General features: G+C 43.0%; 1 protein-coding gene across 1 annotated transcript; it reads right to left on the bottom strand.

Annotated features, from left to right (window-relative positions):
* Positions 1 to 495: 495 nt before the first annotated feature.
* PTGS2 (prostaglandin-endoperoxide synthase 2) lies at positions 496 to 8,477 on the bottom strand. The gene is made up of 10 exons (XM_055815245.1): positions 8,168 to 8,477; positions 7,581 to 7,697; positions 7,332 to 7,475; positions 6,729 to 6,872; positions 6,170 to 6,351; positions 5,241 to 5,324; positions 4,808 to 5,054; positions 3,535 to 3,821; positions 3,287 to 3,434; positions 496 to 3,138 (listed from the first exon to the last, which is right to left on the bottom strand). The coding sequence occupies exons 1-10, from the start codon at positions 8,217 to 8,219 to the stop codon at positions 2,732 to 2,734; spliced, it is 1,812 nt and encodes a 603-aa protein (XP_055671220.1). The 5' UTR covers positions 8,220 to 8,477; the 3' UTR covers positions 496 to 2,731.
* Positions 8,478 to 19,606: the final 11,129 nt, after the last annotated feature.

The raw sequence follows: 19,606 nt of genomic DNA, 5'->3' as shown, positions 1-19,606 counted from the left end.
CAACAGGGACAAGCCACCACTGCTGAAAACATGCTCAAGTGCAAAGACCTTCCCCAGTGGTTGCCCACACCCCAGAGCAGCTTCCCCTTCTGGAGCACGGCAAGCTTGAAGGGAAAGGCCTATGGCCTGCTCTGGCTTGGGACAGTCAGCACTCTGAACAGAGGTGAAGGGCCCGTGGTTACCCCAACGCGGGGCTGCAGCACTCCAGTACCGCACTCGCCCCTCTAGAGCACTGCTGGCCTCTGTACTGGAGCGGCTACCAGCTGGCTGCCCTAGGCACGTCGTGGTGAAAACCCTTTTCACTGGTGAACAAGGAAGGGGGGGGGTGGCAGGAATAACCATACAGGCACCTTGGGTTTGAGAGATGAGAGAATTTAATGCTGTTAGTAATCCCTTGGAATTCCCACTTGAGATTAAATGGAGAAATGAGATAAAAAGAATAGTTTCATACTAAATATTGCTGAACAAAATCACAAGCAAATGAGCCCATACAGGTAATGTTTTCAAATTATTTATATAAACAATTGCATTTTAAAAACATTCTTGTCCTACAAAAATAAAGTGAAAAACAATTCACAGAATTTTAAATAAATAGTCTCATACATACTTATCATGAGCAACTTGAACCCAGCCAAACCCAGCAGGCTGGGTCACAGATAAGTGACTGTCGAAATGTGGCTGCAGAGTACAAAATGCAGTGAACATGATTCATTTACGAGGCAGCTTGTAATATAACTCAAATGACACGGTCTGAGGAATTCCTCTTTTCCTACCCCAAAATAGAGACCTGTCTAGACTTGTCTCCCTTTGACTGAAAGCCAAACACTTTTCCTTGTTCACGGTAGAAGGGTGCTCTGAAGAAGTGTGTTCCAAAGATGGGTCTGAATGACAGTCACATGTTTGACAAGTGCCCAAGCAGGGTTCACTTATTAGCACATACAGTACCATCCACCTTTTAATGCGAGGTTAGTGAAGTTTTTTCCCTTCTGCGTGCTTCAAACAGCAAAAAAGAAAACAAATGCCCTTATTTCTCCCGAAGCACTCATACCAAAGACCACCTCAAATCATTCACTGGTACTGACTGCGACAGGAGATCTTGATTCAGCTCTTCACTAACAATTACAAACTTACACAGTATACGGTAATCATTGTCTCTAAACAAATCAACAGAAACAGAAGTCACAGTCAAACTATACTACTGCCATAGCCTTTACAAGTGTTTGAGAGTCAGATGAAACATAAAACTCAAGTCCTTTTCCACAAGTAGTCAAGCAATTTTGGGCAGGGGCACAGAATACCAGGTTGCTGCTCTATTCCAGTCTGAAGTGACTTTTTCTTTTTACCTATAGTTCCCCAGCTGTTTTTATGGGAAGATCATCTTCTATATTTCCTCTCTAGAAATTAAAAAAAGATACCCTTATATGCAAGTCTGAAGTGCTGGTACAAGATCCCGTGCAACTTCTTATGTGTCCACATGAGAATAGATATTTTAGTGCTGACCAGAACAATTACATCTAGGAGATTTTGTGCTAGCTAGCCAGTTTTAATTAAGCTGAAGCCACTTAAAATGCCTCTGTTTATAAGTTATAAGCAAAACATTGTCCCGATTATCCCTCCTCCCCCCAATAAATAGAACTAAGTCATGAGTATGGCTTGTGTGCACAGACATAAACTAGCTTCAAGTCCTGGTCTTCTGTATTAATGTCTCTGCCGTGCATTTACACTGCTTCCCAGTTTTCATTATTCCCCAATAATCTAGCTTTGTGTACCCAAAGCATGTATACAACAGCCACATCTTTAACTAAAGCTAAACTGTCCATTAAATAAGATTAAAATTACATTATCAAGTAGACCAGAGAACTACAGCTATGAAAAGAATACCAGTACTTCGGACTAAGTTTAAGACCTCCCCAAACTTGCACAATAAAACATCTGTATCAAAATATAAAACAGCCTTGTATTGCAGCCTGAGAATCAGTTATTTCTAAGCTCAGTACCTTATTATCACCCTTGTACACAAATAATACTTGTGACATACGCTTCAAAAACAAGTAGGATCCAAGAGAAGTTCCATTTTCTTTAAATAATTAAATTAAAAAGGTATAATGCCACATGAAAGCAGATTTACACATAAAAACAAACATATAAGTTACTATACAAAGTGCCTTATTTGCAATGAAGGAGAGGTAGTATAAACTGTAAGTGCAATGCATTCTCTGACTTTACATAAATAGGTGAGTCTCAAGTATAGGTATTTTCATTAGTCTTGGAGTGCTCATACCGAATTCATAACCTTTTCTAGTAGTTTTCATTAAGTCAAATTTTTCCTGTACTTTTAGTTCAATGGCCCATTTTTCAAGTTTAAGAAAGTTGCCGAGGCAATAGTTTGCTTTTGTAGTGTTAAGTGATCTATCAAGTGAAAAGACAAAAAACCCCCCCGAAACGCACCACCAACACCCTTTGTCAAGTATTAAAACAACATTTTAAAAAAAGTTGGAACCTTTGTCCACTTTGGAATACATAGTTCTGTTACAGAAGACTTTAAACAAGGGATTCACTACTGTAGAGCTCAAACACAGAAAACCCCTTTTGTAAGTGGAAGCCTTACCTAAGTAAGGAATCTAGGACAACCCCCACAATGAAGATAATCAAGTTTCTGTGGTTTTTTGGTTTTAAACACTTTTAAGCCATAAATAGAATAAGTTATATAGTTAAATAAATAAGTGGATTTTTACAACTCAGTAGAGCGCTCTTTCAGTAGTAGTGTGGGGTTGATATCTTCCATTGCTCTTTTTGAGGTACTAACATTAATAGTTGCCTCTGTGGGTTCAGGATTTAAGATGTGGAAAGCAGTGAAAGGGCAGCCTTTCACGTTGTTGCAGATGAGCTTCTGTAAGGAGGCAGTATTGATTATTTCGAAGCCCACTTTCCCACCGAAGGTGCTAGGTTTCCAGTACTCAGGGGAGCAGATAGCATTTCCCATCAGTCCTTTCAGAGAGAATGGTGCTCCGATCTCCACCATTGTTTCACCGAAGATGGCACCTGGTCGTGGCTTTTCTACGAGAAGACCTGGGTACAGCTCCATAGCATCAATGTCTCCATAAAGCTCTTCCAGTTCAGCTGCCATTTCTTTTTCTCCTATAATTATTGATGAATAAAAGCGGTAAGTGGAAAAACCCTATTTTCATTGCGAGACTGTCCTTTTCAAGTCCAGTAATAGCACTGCAGGACTGTTAGCCATTTAATAGAAGGGCCCTTGTTTGTCAGGAAGGATGAAAACTGTTACCTGTAAGTTCTTCAAATGATTTGAACGGTTTCAGCATGAAGTGTTTCCTGTACTCATTCAAGCTCTGGTATCTCATTTGTCTGCTTTGGTCAATTGAAGCCTTTGCTACTTTCTGTACTGCAGCAGGAACATTTCTCCCACCAGCAACCTATTAATAAAGATTAAAAGTAGTAAGATCTCCTAGTAAGTCAGGAGAAAGTTGGAAGTATATGTCTGTTGGTTCACTGGGAGCTTGAGAAAGTACCTACCCTGCCAGCACTTTGCTTGGAGAAAGACTTCACCATATGGGAAAGGCCATGTTCCAGCATTATAGAGTTGTTGTAGAGGAACTGCTGGAAAGTGTATTCCTGGTCATGTATCTGGAAAGTGTCAGGCAGAAGCGGGTGCCAGTGGTAGAGAGTATTGAATTCGGCTGCAATTCGGTTCTGGTATTGAAATCGCTGGTTGAACAGCAGTTCAGGATCAAACTTGAGTTTGAAGTGGTAGCCACTCAAGTGCTGCACATAGTCCTCAATAACAATCTTGATTGTTTCTCCTGTTGGTCAATAACACAGAAAAGAATGTTTGCAGTGCTTCCCTGAAAAGCTTTAGGTGGTTATCCTGCTCTGAGAGAAAATACCATTTCTGAACTGTTCTAAAAAAAATACTAGAGTGATCAGGATAAACACTTCAATTGTTCTGTAATAGTGTCTAGAAAGTAATTCATACATTTTATGTGACTAAGGGGTGGAACAGTACTTGAGATCCCAAGAGTTTTCTCTACCACAGCCAAAGTGTTTTCTGTAGCCTGCTTCCCTGCCCCCTCCACAAGACAGACTTCTTTGTACGTTCCACAGAACAGCACACATCAGTATCTACATCATGTTCAGTTACACATCACTTTCTAGGCGAGAGGTATGGGATAATGAAGAAAGTTGATATGTGAAAGTACCTCTCAGCTTCTGAGCTGCTTAATACAGTTGTCTGGGTTTACTGTTTCAGTCAGTTTGGACAAGATCTTTCCAAGCTTAGTGTACATTGTCGTTTATATAAGATGAAATACCACTGAATTAAACAGAAGTATGCAGAATTACATTTTACATAACTTCCTTAACTTCAGATTTAATCACAGCCTTTCTTTTGAAGCATACCTGAACCAACCCAACCCCAGGGGAGAAAAAAAAAAACAACCCAAAAACCAACCACCACAAACAAAACCCCACAAGATCTGACAGTCTGAGGTCACCTAGCCTCACATGCCTTCTCTGAGAAGGAACCTTAACTTCCTGCTTTTTCCCAGTTCTTTTTCCCTTTGATAAGGGAATTAAGCATCACTTAGCTCAGTTTTATTCAGTTCTGTCTTTAACATTGCTGGGAGGAAGCTGTATCCAATACAATCCCAGTGACAGGTCACAGAGGCTCAGATGTATGCCCTCACACACCCATTTAATAGATTTCCATCTTAACTACACCAACTGCAGCAGATAACGGCTAGAAGTGTCACTCAAGAAGGTTAGAGTTGCATGTAGATGTGACACTCACCTATCAGTATGAGTCTAGTAGTTTGGAACAGCTGCTCATCATCCCACTCTGGATGCTCCTGTTTCAGGATGTCACAGACCCGGTTGTGTTCCCTCAGCCATATTGTAGCATACATCATCAAGCCCGGGACCAAACCAAACACCTCCTGCCCGACAGAAAACTGCAAGTGTTCAGGTACGTGAGGAGGGTAGATCATCTCTGCCTGAGTGTCCTTCACTGTTGGTGGATACATTTCTCCATCAATCATCTGCCAGGGAGGAAGAAAGAACAAAGAGAGAGTCTTAAGCTATGATGTTTATGAGTTAAGCTGTCTTGACTCTGTTAGTGCCAACTTTAGGCTTACATTTTAGATCGACTACACCATGCACAGAACGCTAGTTTAGGAAGTGCATGTCATCCAATAAGGCAGCAGGAATTTTGAGATAAGACATACCTGGTATTTTAGCTTTCCATCTTTTAGAAGTCTCAGTTTAAGTTGTCTCTCCAGAGTCTCTCCGTAAATATGATTCAAGTCAACCTATAAAACAAAAGCATTTGTAACATGAAGCCAACCCACATCTTTTGCTATTTAAGGATACATCCCACTTCTATGGATGCCAATAGGAGTTCACCCCTTAGATGTTTACCTTTTAAATATACTATTGTTACCTTATAATATCATGCACAATATTTAATGTGAAGCCAAACTATTTCCTGGCAACTGGAGCCATCTCCACATAACAGCAATTTGTTGAATTGCCAGTCAATTTACAAGGACTCTGTTTAAAGTGTCAGCAGCTTTCTATTATGCAGACAGCTCTTTGTATATACACACATACGTATTTTATAGCTTTGTTTTAGACCTACATACTACATTTGTATTGAACAACTCTTTGTCCAAAGGCTGCCTGTCTTTTAGGTGAAGATCCTAAATCAAAGTCTGCTTTCAAAACTCTTGTTAAACTAAGTCTCTTTGACTAGCAGCACACAAGATATTTTGCAGAGCTGGATGCCACTCCTTGCAACTGATAGAAAGAGTCCAGAGAAGTTCTGGACACTCACCAAATCAAACATGCTTCAGGTGAGAGCAGGTTCTTGGGAATAATAATAAAGAAGTCATAGAGATCACTGTGCAGATATTTTAAACTGCACCACATGCTTTGCACAAGCAGTTCTGACCCAGGAAGAGATGCTATCAAGAGCTGGAATTTTTCCTCAGGAGAAGTTGCAGAAGGGGTAAGCCCACTGGTTTGTGACAAATTTTTGTGTGCACCAAAACATGTACTGGTATTTGTGTACCCTCACAACCTGCAAGATAGTTCTTAGAAGCTACTGAGCAGCTAGAATGTAAGTGCTGTGTTCAAGTTAAAGGTATGATCATACCCCATGGCCGAGAGCTTTGGTGAAGCCAGGTCCTTTCTTGTGGTCCGTCTTAAAGAACTGATGAGTGAAGTGTTGGGCAAAGAATGTGAACATCACATTTGTGCCTTGTGGGTCAGGAATAAATTTTTTCCTTAGCAAAAACTTCTCCACAATCACTTTCGAATCTGGAAGCTCTTTCTTACCTGCAAGAGAAAGCAGTGAGATATTCAAGCATAAACATAGTTTTCAATACTTAGTTTTGTTGCCAACAAAAAGGCTTAAGACTTTCAATATATTATTGAAGGTCAGTAGCATACAAATAAAGGGCTATTATCTGCTTTTCTATCTCACTTTTTTAATTTTGTTAGGAACTTCTGAATTCCTTTTCTAGCATGTAACTCAATAGTGAGAACCACAATAGTTATCTTTTAGGTCTTACAGTGTATCCAAAACTTGGCTATTCTTAAAGTCAACTACACTAAAAAAAAAAAAGTATAGACAAGCAGGTCTCACAGTATTTTCTAAGAGGATAAGTAGACATTCCTAGAAGCAAACATTACACATCTCATTTATTCCTTACCTTTAACACCCATTGGTGTTGGGCAGTCAAGTTCTACTGGTGGAAGGCTTCTTGTGTAATAGGAAAGATTGGAATAAGCTTCCCAGCTTTTGTAACTATAATCACTATTGTAAGTTGGTGGACTGTCAATCAAGTGTGATCTCGCTGTAAAAAAAAAAGTATTTGATTCTTTAAACTGTACATTTTGGTCTCAAAAAATAGGTCACAGGGCCAGATCTTTTCCATACTTTGGCAGCAGTTGCATTAACAAATTCTACAGGTATCAGCTACTGATGTTAAATGGGATTACCATTACTGAATGACAGGAGTGGGTCCTGGATTGTCAGCTGGACCCAACTATTAACACTAGCAATTTGGTGCTGCATTTACGCTGGCAAAATCCTGGCTTCTATCAGAGATTAGAGCAAACCCCATTTTCATTTCAAAGAATGTTTCATACAAGCCTGCACCATGCAGAAGTCTTAAGTTTTGGTTAGAACGTTTCAAATCTTAGTGCAATTTCGGTTGTTAACTTTATATACAGACCAATCAAGTGCAGTATCCTGGAGTCCTACAAGTAACTTCTGCCAGTTAAGAGGACTAGAAGAGAGAACTCATACTTACATGTTAATACATATCTCATAATAGCATCTCTTAAGAATGGAATGTCATTGATGATATTCCAGGCTCCTTTGAAGTGGGTGAGGATGTAGTGGACAGTATTCGGCAAAGGTTTCAATGTTAGCCTCAGCCACGTGAAGAATTCCGCTGTAAGCATTGATGGAAAGATGGTGTAAATTAGCTATTAAGTATAATCTGCAATCCTGGAATTAAATCTCTTTTCAGGTAAATCAGAGAATTCGGGATACTTACGTGTTGTACAGTTTTCCCCATAATATCCTGTCCTCGTGCAGTCACATTCGTACTGATCCAGTCCTGTTGTCATGCACACGCCCCTGTTCTGACAGGGGTTGGAGCAGCAAGGGTTGGCTAGAACGAGAAAACCAGATGCTGCGGTTGGGATCTCGCACGGCTGGGATCCCGCACAGCTACACGGCCTGGCCGCTCCTCTCACCGCGCCGACTTCCCTAACTTAGGCAGACGATGCCCTGAAGTGCAGTGCTTAGCAGGAAGGCTGAGTGTGAGCATCCATTCACACCAGCCTTTGGGCTACTACAGGTAACAGCAATTAGTAAAGGTGAAAGAATTTGTCTCTATTTCCCGACAGCAATACAGCCCCTCTGAAGGGTCAGGTTATGTCACACAGGCCAGCAGAGGCCTGACATCCTTTGTACCGTACGTCAGGGATTTGAGAAATGGCAAGATAATACAAAGCAGTTAAAAAACTAGAATTAATCCATCCCACGGCTGAAAAGCAGGGAACAGCACTCCCCGCGCACGGTTTGGATCGCGATCCACCCGCGATCGGCCCGCGCCTGCCGTGAGGGGCCGGGACTCACCAGCGTGGCCGGTAGCCAGGAGCGCGGCCACCAGGGCGCAGGGGAGGAGCATGTCCCGGCGGGGCTGCGGCTGGTGTGGCTCAGGCTCTGCGGGTACTCGTCGCTGAGAAGCCCTTAACGCTGCCAGGGAGGCGCCCGCCCGGTTATATAGCGCTGCTGCAGGCCGTGACTCACCGGCCGACACCCGCCCGCCGGAAACGACGGCGGAGTAGGGGATTTCGCTCTGCGCGCCGCCCCGCCCCGCCGCCGTCCCGCTCCCACCTGCCGCGGGCCGGGGCTCTCCGTCCGCCTCCGCGGCCGCCACGCTGCGGCGGGGGGCACTGAGGTGGCGGCGGACGCGCCGTCGTACCTCGGCCGGGCCCGCCGCGGCTGCCCCCGCCGGCAGCGCCGGGGGCGGGCGCTGAGGGGAGCACCCGCCTTTAGGGGGGATGTTGCAGCCGGGGCCCCCCGTCCCTTTCGGGGAAGAGGAGGAGCGGGCGCGTTCCTAGAGGCGCTCCTCACTGACTGGCTCGTCCTGTCCCCTCGGCGCCGCCGGCCTCTCCTCAGGGCAGGGCGGCGGGGAGCCCCCCCCCCTCGGGGCGCCCGGGCCTCACGGCGCTCGGCCCCGCCGCGCCTGCTGCCCACCGGCGGCCCTGGCGCCCAGAGCCGTGCCGAGCCGCCCCCCTTCCCGCCTCAAGTTTTCTGACCCCCCAAACCCGCCCGTTTGCCAAGTGATGTTCTAAAAATGCAGCTCGTCACCGCAAGTGCCCGCGGTGGGGCCCTGCCGGCGGCCTGCCCCGCGCTGCCCTGCCTGGGACACCGCCACGGAAGGCGCCGGCCGGCGGGAGAAGCCGAAGGGGCGGCAGGCGCCGTGCCAGCCGCGTCTGGGGCCCCGCCGGGTCGCAGCGTCGGGAGCTCGTGGGGCTTAGATTGTTAACGCAGTAATTTTAATATGTGCCTTAAACAAGTGGTTGGGGGACTTTTTTTCCCCTCACGTGTGTGAAAGGGGCTCGCAGCAGAGCACTTGTGTTGCAAATGAGTGTGCACAACGGGGAGAAAAGAATACTGAGCGTATTTAACTTTGTTTCCATGTATTTGTGTTTCTGATGAGCCCAAATCCCCTCCTCGGGCACCTTATTTTGAAATGACCGGTGACTTTTCCCCAGTGCTTTTCCTTTGAAATACCCCCCGCCGCTCTGTGTGGTTGCTTTGTAAACAAATCTTTGCTCATTTCCTTCAGATGCTGCACAGATTTTCCCATTTGAGGATGCTTTACCTTTTTGTCATAATTGTATTATGTGTGTATATAATCAGCACACTCTACTACTATTTTTAATCTTTGTTGCGTGTGGAAAATGTGTTACGAAGGAAGTGGGCTGTAATGCAGTTGTGTAATTCCCTACAGCGTGGTGCTGGGGGCTCACTGCAGCCTTCCCGTTGCACTTTCACCCTTGATGTCAGCACTAAACACTACATAAAATCCGTTGCTATTTCAATGAAGAGATGTTTTGAGGTTCGGCGCTGATTGTGTTTAAATTGCAATTCAGTGACTACAGAAAGTGGATTTGGTCCAGGTGAAACAAAACCTTATTTTTGGCCCACAAGAATTGTATTGTGGTTAGTGAATAATTTGTATACATCAGCAGTAGGTCATCCTAGATGTTTTAGGGAATGGTGCACGAAAGTCTGTAATCACAGGATCCTGCTGGCATAGGGAAAGGCATATATTATATATTTATATATTTGCACGCATACGTGTAAGATAACCACTGGCCTTGGTCATATGCTTGAAGCAGAGTGTGGCTGTCGGCAGCCTGCTGCTGCGTGAACTGTAGGTCACTGCAGTTGTGGCTGCGTGCAAGTCTCGTTGTTGTTGCTCAGCCCTATCAAGTGTGAAAGGGGGATGCTTTGTTCCTGCATTACCAGGTGTCGTGAGCCAAATGACTATGAAACACTGGTAATGTCCAGCAGAACAGGGTATAGAAAGGGATTCATCGTATGCGCGGTGCTATAGATCAAGGGTCTGGCTTCGTAGATTTTATATGTCCATTTTATACTCACTTTATTCTCCCTTACAAAGCTTTTATTGATGCTGTTAAATAATAAGATGCTACTGAAAACAGTAGGTGAGTGAGACATTACATTTTAATAAGGTGCACAGGAAAACGTAAATCCAGATAATGTTTCTAGGGTATAGACCCAGCAACATTAAGGGGAAAACTGAAGTAACTGTGTCCGGCTAATTACCCCCAAAATGACAATGCAAAGCTAACTACGCTTTGTTTTGGAGGACCCTAGGTATATAGGTAGCTGGTATCTCTTAAAGTTTTCTATTATTGCAAATAACCGGTATGCAAACTGAGCAACAGGGTGGAACTTCAGCCTTGGCAGAAGACACTTCTTGGGAATTGGCACTTTTTTACAACTGAAAAAAGAGCAGCACACTTCATCTTCCACCCTAGCCTACATATGGCGCAGGTTTGCATCTCACTCATGAGGAAAGGCTGAGAGAGCTGGGCCTGTTCAGCCTGGAGAAGACTGAGAGGGGATCTCATCAATGTATACAAATATCTTAAGGGAGTTGTCAAGAGGATGGGCCAGGCTTTTTTCAGTGGTGCCCAATGACAGGACTAGGGCCAATGGGCACAAACAAACACAGGCAGTTCCGGCTGAGTAGGAGGAAGAACTTTGCCTTGATGGTGACAGAGCCCTGGCACAGGCAGCCCAGAGAGGCTGTGGAGTCTCCTGCTCTGGAGACATTCAAACCCCACCGGGATGTGACCCTGTGCAACCTGCTCCAGGAGACCCTGCTTTAGCAGGGGTTGGACTGGATGGTCTCCAGAGCTGCCTTCCAGCCCCGCCTGTTCTGTGATTCTGTGTGCTCTCTGTAAGTTCGTTTTTGGCTGAGGAAGGTCACTTGTGCACCTGATAGCTGCAGTATAACTGAAAGGATTCTTCAGCTTTCGAAGATGAGAGAAAATCAGGGAGATATGGTAATGATGTTTTGCTGAAGGCTGCTCTTCCCCAGTTTTAGGGGGATTGGCTATAATAAAGAACTGGTTATATGTGGGAATGGGAATTTTCCTTGTAAGTGAGATAGTTTGCTGTGGCAGGATTCACCACCAGGTGGAGATTTTATCTATCAACTAATAAGAAAAGTGCTGCTTTTTTTTTTTTTTTTTTTTTTTTTTTTTTTAGGGATATAAACCATCTTTGCAAAGAATCAGTGTTGGCTTTACTTCTGCAGAAGTTGCTTTAAGTACTCTTTGGTCCAGATGAAAGCAGTTTGTGGAACCAGAGTAGTTTCCTCAACATCAGCATTCTTCCATTGGCTGAAATTTCTGGAGAGGAACACCTGAAAGCTGTTCCTGTTTCTATTTTAGGTTTAACTGCCTACAAAAGGTTGGATATAGAATGTGTATCGAATTTATACCTCTTCACTGAGGTCAGGTTACTATTTCCAGACGGGGAGATGGAGCAGCAGCAGGGAAAATGTTGTCCCCCAGCACTGGTGCTGCTCCCCTTTTTTGGAGTCAGTTTGTACTGACTCCAGAAAATCCAAGGCAAATACTATTATTCTAATAATAATGATTTTTTCTGAGATGACATTTCTGTGGAAGGGAGATTGAGGCTTTGCAAAGCCCACAGCATGTCTTCCTTGCAAGGCATGTACAGCCTTTAAGCACGGTTTTCAAAGCAACAAAATCTCACCAGCAGATGCATTTTTCACCCTGATTATTTTCATTCATTTTATCTGTAGCTATGGTTCAGTGGGAAAAATTAGTAAATTCCTCACTTCTCATTGGGAATACTTGCGCCCCTGAAATAAAATTTGGCTCTGCCATTCTCAGATGTTTCTTAACATCTGCACATGGAACTTGTAATTCTATACATAGTGGAGTACAAACTAATACAGATTTTTTTGCCCCAGTAGTAGGTAGAACCCCACATGACCTGTTTTTCACAACTTTTAAGGAAGCAGAAGGATTCGCTGAGGATTACTGCCCACTTTTGCTGGATGTTTGTTTATTATGGTATAACATGATAAATGATGATATGCAGCCCATTTTTACTCTTCTTACTACTTAGATGATACCTTATTTGAGAATAAGCTCTATCATTTACAATCCAAGCCACAGAAAGAGCTGTTTTGTAACTGAATGTTGCAAGGTTAAGCTGTCATCAGAAACTGTTAAATAGAAGACAGGAAAAAAATAGAGTAATTTTAAGTAACTTGAATATAAAAAGATAAATGGATAACTTGAAATACTTTTTGTTCTTCCAGAATCTCAAGTTGTAGCTATCAAAAATGAATTTGAACAAATACTTGAACGACCAGCTGCTAAAAAATAATTAAAAAAATTACTTTGCCATCAAATGCATGGGAATGACCCCCAGGGGCTTTCACTGTGAGCTAGATGCTGTATACGTCAGGGAAATGTGCTAACCAAAGGGCAAGGTGAACTAGGATTTATAATTTGCTGACGTGGGGGGGAGTAAACACTGCTTGTTTATAATATTACCACTTTATAATCATAGAGTACCTCCACAAATTGGTTTTAAAATCAAATATTAAGACTTTTTAATGCATTTTTTTTCTTGTCTGTTGGTTTCTAGCTGTCCTCCTTCTGTATGGTCTAAGAACTTAAGGTTCATAGACAGCATGTGAGTTTATTCTTATTTTGTTCATATTTGGTGAAAATAACAAAATAATATACATTTAAGTTGCAGACCTGTTAAAATTGTGTCCATAGCAAGTAAAAGAGTTTTGGTGCCTATCTTAAGAGTTATAGTATCCCTAAGATTGCTTTTCCAGGAAAAAGAGTTGCATCTTCTTGCTAGTTCTGCTTGCTGGTAAGTTGATTGCATGGTACGCTTTGGAGTTGAGACCAAGTAGAACACAAGTAGCTGTCTGAATGCCAGGATGCTTTTGACTTCTGCCAGGTTTCACCTGTGTAGTGGAGTGTCTGGCCATTTCCAAGATATGCCTGACTAACAGAAAGGCTCTGATGGAGCTGTGCTGCTGTGAATATTCAGGAGAGAGAGCATGAGGCTGCAAACACTGCTTGTTGTCCCTAGTGAGGTACTGATAAAGGGAGCTGCTCACATGCACTTTAGTAAGCAACCAGTATTCTTCTGAAACAGCGAGTGGATGACACATGGTGTTAAACAAGGGTGTATTTCTATTCGTAGTTACAAAGATCCACATCAGAGCTCTGTCAGGTTTATGTTCACCATGAGCTCAGAGGTGTAACATGCAGCATACGTACCTATCGCAGCGGCTCCAAAGGGAAACTGGTGTTTGTGACACATGCACAGAAACATAAGTGAAATATTTATATGTATTCTATAAAATAGAATGAAAAAAACCATATTTTTTCCCTATCCATTTTTTGCATTTGCAGGTTTCTAATGAAAAGAAAAAATTGTCCAACTAGTAGGTTGTATAGTATCTGGGGATATGGAAAGAATGTCGGTAAAACGGAGTCCTTGCATCAGCTGGTTCAAAGGGCATCTGCGCACTTCTTGGTACGTGGTAAACATTGATTTGTTAGAAAACTAGAGAGAAAAAGAACACAAGAATTGCTTATTAATAACAGCTAAAATTCAAATCTCCGCCTTATCCAAACCTAGGTTGAGTCCTTTGCTTTGAGAGGTGACTGGACATTGAATTCTCATTCTTTTAAATGAAAGTTAATGAACGAAGCCTCAGCAGAATGGCTTCCAGAACCGTGTTTTGTTTTTCAGATGAAGTGTATTAGACAATATTATTCTTTTCCTCATTGGCAAACTTGGTAGTCACAAATTTAGTCCTGCTGGACTAGTTCCTGAAAAACAAGCCCTAAATGACTTAAACTGAGCTCGAAGCACTCTAGGACGAACTTTTTCCAAGGAGTGTAGGTGAATGGAGTATGAAGTACAGCATCTTTATCCCATATGATAGTTTGAGTTTGAGGCAAAGACTGACTGAAAATTTCATCCTCGCTACCATTTTTTTTAGGTGGCAAGACTTACAGTGTCTTTTTATGGTGAATTTAAAGGAAAAGGCCATAAACAGAAGTTAGCAGGTTTTGGCAGCTGCACTCTGGATCAGATCTGTGGAATATTTTTTTAATTTCAAATAATTTTTCAGAGACCTTGTTTGGATACACTCATCTATGGGATTTTCTTCCTATTTGAACTACATCTATTGGAATGGAAAAGATTTTTCTTTGTTACCTGAATGAAGAAAACCCTAGTTTTCTTTATTGGCAGTTGGCTACCAAACTTAAACTGTGATCTTCTCCACTGTTATGATTCAGTTTTCTGCAGTTTTTTGAACAGAGCCACTTTTTTCTTCCTCCATGCAGCCTCAATATACTTGGTATTTCCTATGTAGACATTTGATCATAGTTAGCTCTGAAAATATGTTAGCTCTGAAAATACGTAATGAGATTTTGTAACTCCCTTACATAAAGAAGCATTAGCTGACATTTTATCTGCTTTTTGTCATCTCACAAAACGGCTGTAACTCATATCAGGGTAATTGCTTCGGTTATGCCATTTATAATAAGCACTGTATATCAAAACACTCAAAAGGAGATCTTGTGGTGGAAAACTTCCACAGAAAATCCAACCGTTTGAGAGAAGATTTGCAAGTATTACGTTCCTCATTGCAGTCTCATGCTTTTTTGCTGTGCAGCTGGAAAGCTGGTCTGTTGTTACGCAGCAAATACCGTGCTTTGTAAGTCTCCATTGCTTTCCAGCATGCTGAGGTTGAACTGGATAAAGGAAACTATAGGTTTTACTGAGTAGAAAATTATTTCAGCATAATGCCTTTTTACAAAAAGCACCTCTTTGGGTACTAAAGCTTATTTAGTTTAAATCTTTAATCCCTTTTCTCACTCAGTGTACAGAAAGTAAACATTATTTCTGCAAAGGGGACGTGGTTTTTTTTTCTATAAGGGCATTTGCAGAATACATACCAGATCAATTTACAACAGTCCAAAAACTGCTGTTCCACCTAGAAACCTCTACGCTGCACGGTTTTGTAAGGCTTCCTGAGAATTCATAGTTTCATAAGGTGAGCTGCCTTTGGTGATTAAAAGAAGTCTACAGGTCCTGTAGCTACAACATGCATAGGTGTATTCATCAAATGCTTAAATATAAGAGCTGAACCTGGGATGTGATACAAATGCCCCTTTGTCATGTAGCTGAAACCCAGTCTTCTGTTACGGAGATTTATATTGTGTCTCAGATACAGTCACTTGCCAAAGGAGAAAAAAGCAGCAGCACTTTAGCATAAAGTGCATAAAAGAAACCATGATAGGGTTTACTGAGCAGAAGGTTGAATCTATCTCCAGTTAAAACATTTATCCACATATGTATCTATATATAGCTAGTCCACATGCATAATCATATATGACTATAAATCATCTGTATTTTACATAATATCATCAGGCACTCAAACAAAAATATCAAGCTGCACAAAATTTGCACTGCCTAGGTGCAGTGTATATACTTCTTCTAATGTAGACATTTGTCTGCTGGGATGCTGATTTTTTTCCTGGAAAGCTTTGATGTGCAGGGCTGTGCGGAGTGGTACAGTTCTGTGGGCGGTTACAGTTTATAAAGGTATGTGACTGCCTGTGACAGTGCAGGGGTGGAACTCAGGCAGTTCATGGTAAACTTCTGTCTGAAAAGCATGTTTAATGTAAGTATCGGGATATTTTTATAATCTTAAGTACATCCCATCATGATTTGCCACTCTTAGCTATGGATGAGTTTTCATCAAGGTCTAATATACTGCAATAATTTTTCTATATGTGAAACTCACCTGTGAATAATAATTGTGAAAGCTTATGCATCCAGTGCAGTAGGACTTTTTGTTAGGGCTTTGACATTTTCAATACGTGATAGGACTTTGATGATCAATAGCAGAACCTCATGAGGTAGGTACAGCCACAGTGCGCATAATAACATTCAGCAGAGATTTATTTCGGTGCAAGTCTGTGGAAGCATGAGCTGACCTCAACTTGTCCTCCAGTTTTCAAACGCTGTTTTGCAAGTATTGCAAAGGTTGCTGTGTTGGTTGCTGTGACACTGCTGTATTTACTGTGGTCAGCAAAATAATTTTCAAGTAACTCCATTATGGTTTGCAGTATGATCAAGCATGGCTTGTCAGGTAATGACATTCAGTGCTCTCAGAAGGGGGCAGCTCCACTCTGCAACTTCTTGTGAGCCTTCACTCAGTGCCCACAGAAGATGCCATCAATGTATATTCTTCATTGTAAACTAGATGTGGATAAAAATGTTGATATTAAGATGCTGAATTCATTAAAACTTACTCTAGCTCTTCACAGCTGGGAGGCTGGAGCAGTCATCTGGTGTCAGACAAATAAAAATGTTCCATGACACAGATCCCATGGCAGCCCTTTGGGATGGACTGTTGACTGTGCCTGCACAAATTACAGTAATAGCATGTGCTGGGGTGAGGACATTCCTGGGGCAGGTTGTGCCCAGTGCAGGCTACCCAAACTCCCAAGTCTCCTTTCTAGTCATCTCCCTTTCCAGAATTGTCAGGAGTGTTTTCCAATATGTTTATAATGCCTTGTCACTTTGCCTCGCTTTCAACATACTCTTACAATTCACAAAATCGGAAGAAATTAAGAAATAAAAGGGGTGAAATGATATTAAATGAGCTGGTTACTGTTGAAGGAAAAAAAGACACCAGGTAACTGTTCCCCATTAACCTTTTCCTTAAAAGGCCTTTAGAAACTCAAGCAAGTGGGTGACTTGCTGTAATTATTCATAGTTACCAGTGGGAATTGAAGGCACTTGAAGAAATATTGTGAGTTAAACTACTCAGGTCAGAACAAGAATTTTAATCCAGGAATATTCTGCCAAGAAAATGTATGGCTCAGGAGAGAAAATCTGGAGAAACTCCTGCTTTTTTCTAAGTGAAATTAGATGATTACGAAGGAGACATCACGTTATGTCTTGCCAAGACATATGACTCTAAGCAAGGGCAAATAATTTAGAAGTTGTTCAAATGCTTTTGTGCTTTTAGGGATAGCCAATTATGTAATGGCATAAAAGCTGGCTGGCTTGCTGGGCTTAAAAGCAAGCCTCCAAGGGAAATAATGCCATTGTGATACTCATCAAGAAATAAAGTCTCACTGGTTTTAATTTCTTTTCCCTAGAATTTTCAATTAGGGACAATGTATAATGATCAAAAATATAAAAATGGAAAATAAGGAGATACCAACACTGCAGCGGCTCTAAGAGATAAGACCCACAGCCCAGCTAGTTTAGTGCTTTCCAGGGAGAACATCTGACATATGCTTTTGGTGCTTGAGCTGTGTTACAGGTTTTGAACGGAGCATCATCTGCTTACCACTTCTGTTTGTGTTATCTTAGGGAAGCAGAACCTGGTGAGCTGCACTGCTGCAGAGCACCTTTTCCTGTAGGAACACTCCTTCACAAAAAGCCAAATGAAAGGATGTTTTCTCAGAAGTGGCTGTGCTGGGTACTGAATTGTCAGCACACAGGTTAAAGGACTAAGCCATGCCTAGCTGAACATCTCATTGCTGTTTGTAGGAGTAACACACACAATCCTGTGAACATTTTTTATTATTGTACTCCACATGATTTGTCCTGTATCATGAATTTTGATGACGTTTCTTTGGTAAGCAATTGTAAATTTGGTTTGATAGTAATGTGACTCTCTTCCACTATTTTTCTGTTTGTCCAGAGGTGGTCTTTAAAATATTTTTGGATTTATTTCTTATCCTAACCATGAGTGAAGAGAAGATAAATCATACCAACTCAACTGAAAACATTTCAGCTTGTCTTGTTCAGTTGTTTCCACCAGCTCTGGAAATTCTGTGCTGGTGCCACTCTGTGCCTTGCTGTGAGTTCCTTATAGGTAGTTCATTAAGTAAATGAGGGCCCTGCAACATGTTCTGGCAATGCATGTTATTTTGGGTTTTCATTTCACATGGCAGTTTTCCTGAGATTGTTGCCAGGACAGTTGCCAAAGACCTCAGGCTCGTCAGCTCAGCTTTGGCTTGAGGCCAGGTTTGGGTGCAAATAGCAGGGTGTATTTCACCATTACAGAGTTCTGTCTAGGGAGCTCATTTTGTGCGGGTACCCCTAAGGAGGCATCGCTTCTTTAGGCCCTCACCAGTTCCTTTGAAGTGACTGGTTCCAGACCGTTGCAAAGGCCATCACATCTTGAGGTGGGCTCTCCGTGGTTTCTAGGTCAGCAGACAGTGGCAGGGCCCATGGGGATTACCGCTCCCAGCTGGCTCCCGGGGAGCTTTTCTTCTGTGCCTGCAGCTCCTCAAGAGTTTCAGCTCTTGCTGGGACAAAAATGCCTGACACTGCAGCGTGTGTCGTTCCTCTTGACTTTTTTTGTAGGGAAGAGCCATAGCTCCCATCAAATAGCTCCCCTATGGCTCGCTCTAACCACAAACGCGGTCCTGGAAGGCTCCTCCACCCTCTCTCCTGGACTCGGTGAACTTGGATGATTCTGGGACAGGCCCCTGGGCATCCTGGGGTAGCTGTTAATGGAAGTGTGGATGTGGCAAGCAAAACCTCGTGAACTTCCTCTCAGTGAACTCATTTGAAATAGCTGGCACTCCTGCCTGTATCAATTAAATCCGAAGTCTTTAACGTAAAGTACTTCTTAGCTGTTGTAACTTGGCTCTTGGGGATTTTGAAATGTTTATGGACTTCCCAGAGGGTAGGAAAGAGGAGAAATATTTATGTGTAGAACATTTTGTCGTTTCACTTGGCTGGTAAGAATGTTAGCCCCCTTGCCCAAGGCTCCTTGTCCCCTGCTCTTTAACACTAATGAATGTAAATGACATAAAAGCAGTACTGTGAGAAGTCATATATTATTGTCACACTGTAAGCAATACTGAATGGGGAATTAAAAAAACAACAAATGCAAATCACTTTGCGCAGCAGGAATTACTAGGTAATCCAGGTAACATCCTGTAGTGGATTTGCGTGGCAAGGTTTTGGTAGTGGAGGGGCTACAGGGGCAGCTTCTGTGAGAAGATGCCAGAAGCTTCCCCCGTGTCCAATGCACGCAACGCCAGCCGGCTCCCAGACAGACCCACCGCTGGCTAAGTCTGAGCAAGCACCTCAGGGGCAGCACATTAAGAAGGGGGAGAAAAAAGATATGTGCAACACAACTGCAGTGGAAGAGAGGAGTGGGACTACGTGAGAGCAGCAGCGCTGGCACCCGGGTCGGGGCAGGGGGAGGCCGGGGGGCTCCAGGCGCCGGAGCAGAGATTCCCCGGCAGCCCGTGGCGAAGCCCCCGGCGAGGCCGGCTGTGCCCCCAGCCCATGGGGGTCCATGGGGGGGCAGATCCCCACCTGCAGCTCATGGAGGACCCCACGCAGGAGCAGGTGGGTGCCCAAAGGAGGCTGTGACCTGTGGGAAGCCCACGCTGGAGCAGGTGGGTGCTC

Source organism: Falco peregrinus, chromosome 10 (genome assembly GCF_023634155.1).
Source record: "Falco peregrinus isolate bFalPer1 chromosome 10, bFalPer1.pri, whole genome shotgun sequence".
In the NCBI taxonomy this organism is placed as follows: domain Eukaryota; kingdom Metazoa; phylum Chordata; class Aves; order Falconiformes; family Falconidae; genus Falco; species Falco peregrinus.
Note: the sequence above shows the minus strand (reverse complement) of the source record. Positions and strands in the feature narration are given on the sequence as shown.